This window comes from Temnothorax curvispinosus, unplaced genomic scaffold, assembly GCF_003070985.1.
Source record: "Temnothorax curvispinosus isolate PA1 unplaced genomic scaffold, ASM307098v1 QBEX01001303.1, whole genome shotgun sequence".
NCBI classification, from domain to species: Eukaryota; Metazoa; Arthropoda; class Insecta; order Hymenoptera; family Formicidae; genus Temnothorax; species Temnothorax curvispinosus.
In genome coordinates this window covers 2,156-3,674 of record NW_020211083.1, presented here as the reverse complement: position 1 = coordinate 3,674, position 1,519 = coordinate 2,156, and the positions used below count along the sequence as shown (strand labels likewise).

The 1,519-nt window shown below is 25.4% G+C and overlaps 1 protein-coding gene across 1 annotated transcript; it reads left to right on the top strand.

Moving 5' to 3' along the window:
- The first annotated feature begins 202 nt into the window (after positions 1-202).
- Positions 203-1,311, top strand: LOC112462020 (odorant receptor 49b-like). Its single transcript, XM_025027523.1, has 4 exons — positions 203-335; positions 575-694; positions 770-925; positions 1,218-1,311. Exons 2-4 carry the CDS (start codon positions 596-598, stop codon positions 1,269-1,271), a joined length of 309 nt encoding a protein of 102 aa, XP_024883291.1. The 5' UTR covers positions 203-335; positions 575-595; the 3' UTR covers positions 1,272-1,311.
- Positions 1,312-1,519: the final 208 nt, after the last annotated feature.

Below are 1,519 nucleotides of genomic sequence, written 5' to 3'. Positions count from 1 at the left end.
GAAATTTCAATATCCCAACATTTGAAATTACCAAATAAATATCTTTCGACATTTATATATTTTTTAAGACAATTACTATCACGTAAAATATTTCTCACAAAAAAATTAAATATTAAAAGTTTATGACGTAAAAAGTCTACAATTACACGATCAAAGTTCGGAAGAAATGTAAATTATTATTACAAATCGTGTAATCGTACACAGACATCACTAATAGATAAAATTCTTTTTAAAGATGTTTTCGTATTATCGAAAATACATTTACTTTACTATTACTCGGACTACTAATATATTTCGCAATATTGTTCTGTTTGTACGGATTTCTAATCGTCGCAGTAAGTTTTCAAAAACTTCTAATTTTTTTATTTGAAATAAAATTGAAACTAAAAATAAAACTTGTAATAAATATGTTGTTAAGTCAAAAATATATATTGATATGACCAGAAAAAGATTTTTATATAAAATAAAGGTACTTTTTCAGAAATTATATTAAAAAATCAATGTTATTTGTTTTTTGCAGTAACATATAATTAATAATACAGGAATTTGTAATGCTGCTTAACTAATTTTTTAGATACTTACAGAAGGAAAAAAGATGTCAATGATGCGCTTTATATACCTCATATCTGTTGCGATAAATCTTTGTGGGCACATGTGTCTGTTTTGTGCAGTGGGTGAGATTTTGGTAGCAAAAGTAAGTATAAGTATACTAGGAACACATAGCATATATAAACATAGAAAAGTATTTTATATAATGTCACCTATGAAGTGCGAAGCTATATACCATGCAGCTTATGAGCACGAATGGTACAAACTGAAGCCAAAAAAAGCAAAGATTTTGCTTCTAATAATGATTCGAGCTAACAAGCCTCTTTATATTACGGCTGGGAAAATATTTCCTATGACAATGTCGACGTTTTGTAACGTGAGTGATTTATCTATTTTATCATACTAATTAATGGTTATTATGCTAAATGTTTTGTCTTTTTAATTTCTTTTTAAAAATATATTAATTCTAAAAATATCTTATTATTAAATAAATAATTAATTCATTGTAATAAAAAAGGGATCATAAATTGCAATAAATTATAAATTATACTGACATAGGTTTATATTTTTCTTGTAGTAATAATAACATATGGCGTTCGTATTGCGTCTATTCTTATATTGACAATTTAAGGTCTTAATATTTATTATATATGTTTTATGCGTTACAGTTGATAAAAACATCAGCCGGTTACATATCGTTTCTATTCGCCATGCAAGGTTAAAAATCAATCATTTTTATCTTTATATCTAACCAACAGAAGAAAGATGTAAGAAATATAATAACATTATTTTAAACATATGTACATATATTTAACATAATATTATTGTGAGAATATTCGGAATTAAAATTTACTTCAATTTATGGTGTATTCGGGATGCCTGAGTATAAAACTATACAGGGTATACTGTATACTACATTTATTCAGTAATCTCAAAAACAACACAAACTTGTGCACATGTAAGGCATATA

Excerpts from the sequence above, each read along its gene's own strand:
- LOC112462020 (XM_025027523.1), top strand. The coding sequence starts at position 596 with ATGTCAATGATGCGCTTTATATACCTCATATCTGTTGCGATAAATCTT. Across the intron at positions 695-769 it reads GTGAGATTTTGGTAGCAAAA|TGCGAAGCTATATACCATGC; the intron begins GTAAGTATAAGT and ends TCACCTATGAAG. Across the intron at positions 926-1,217 it reads CAATGTCGACGTTTTGTAAC|TTGATAAAAACATCAGCCGG; the intron begins GTGAGTGATTTA and ends TATGCGTTACAG.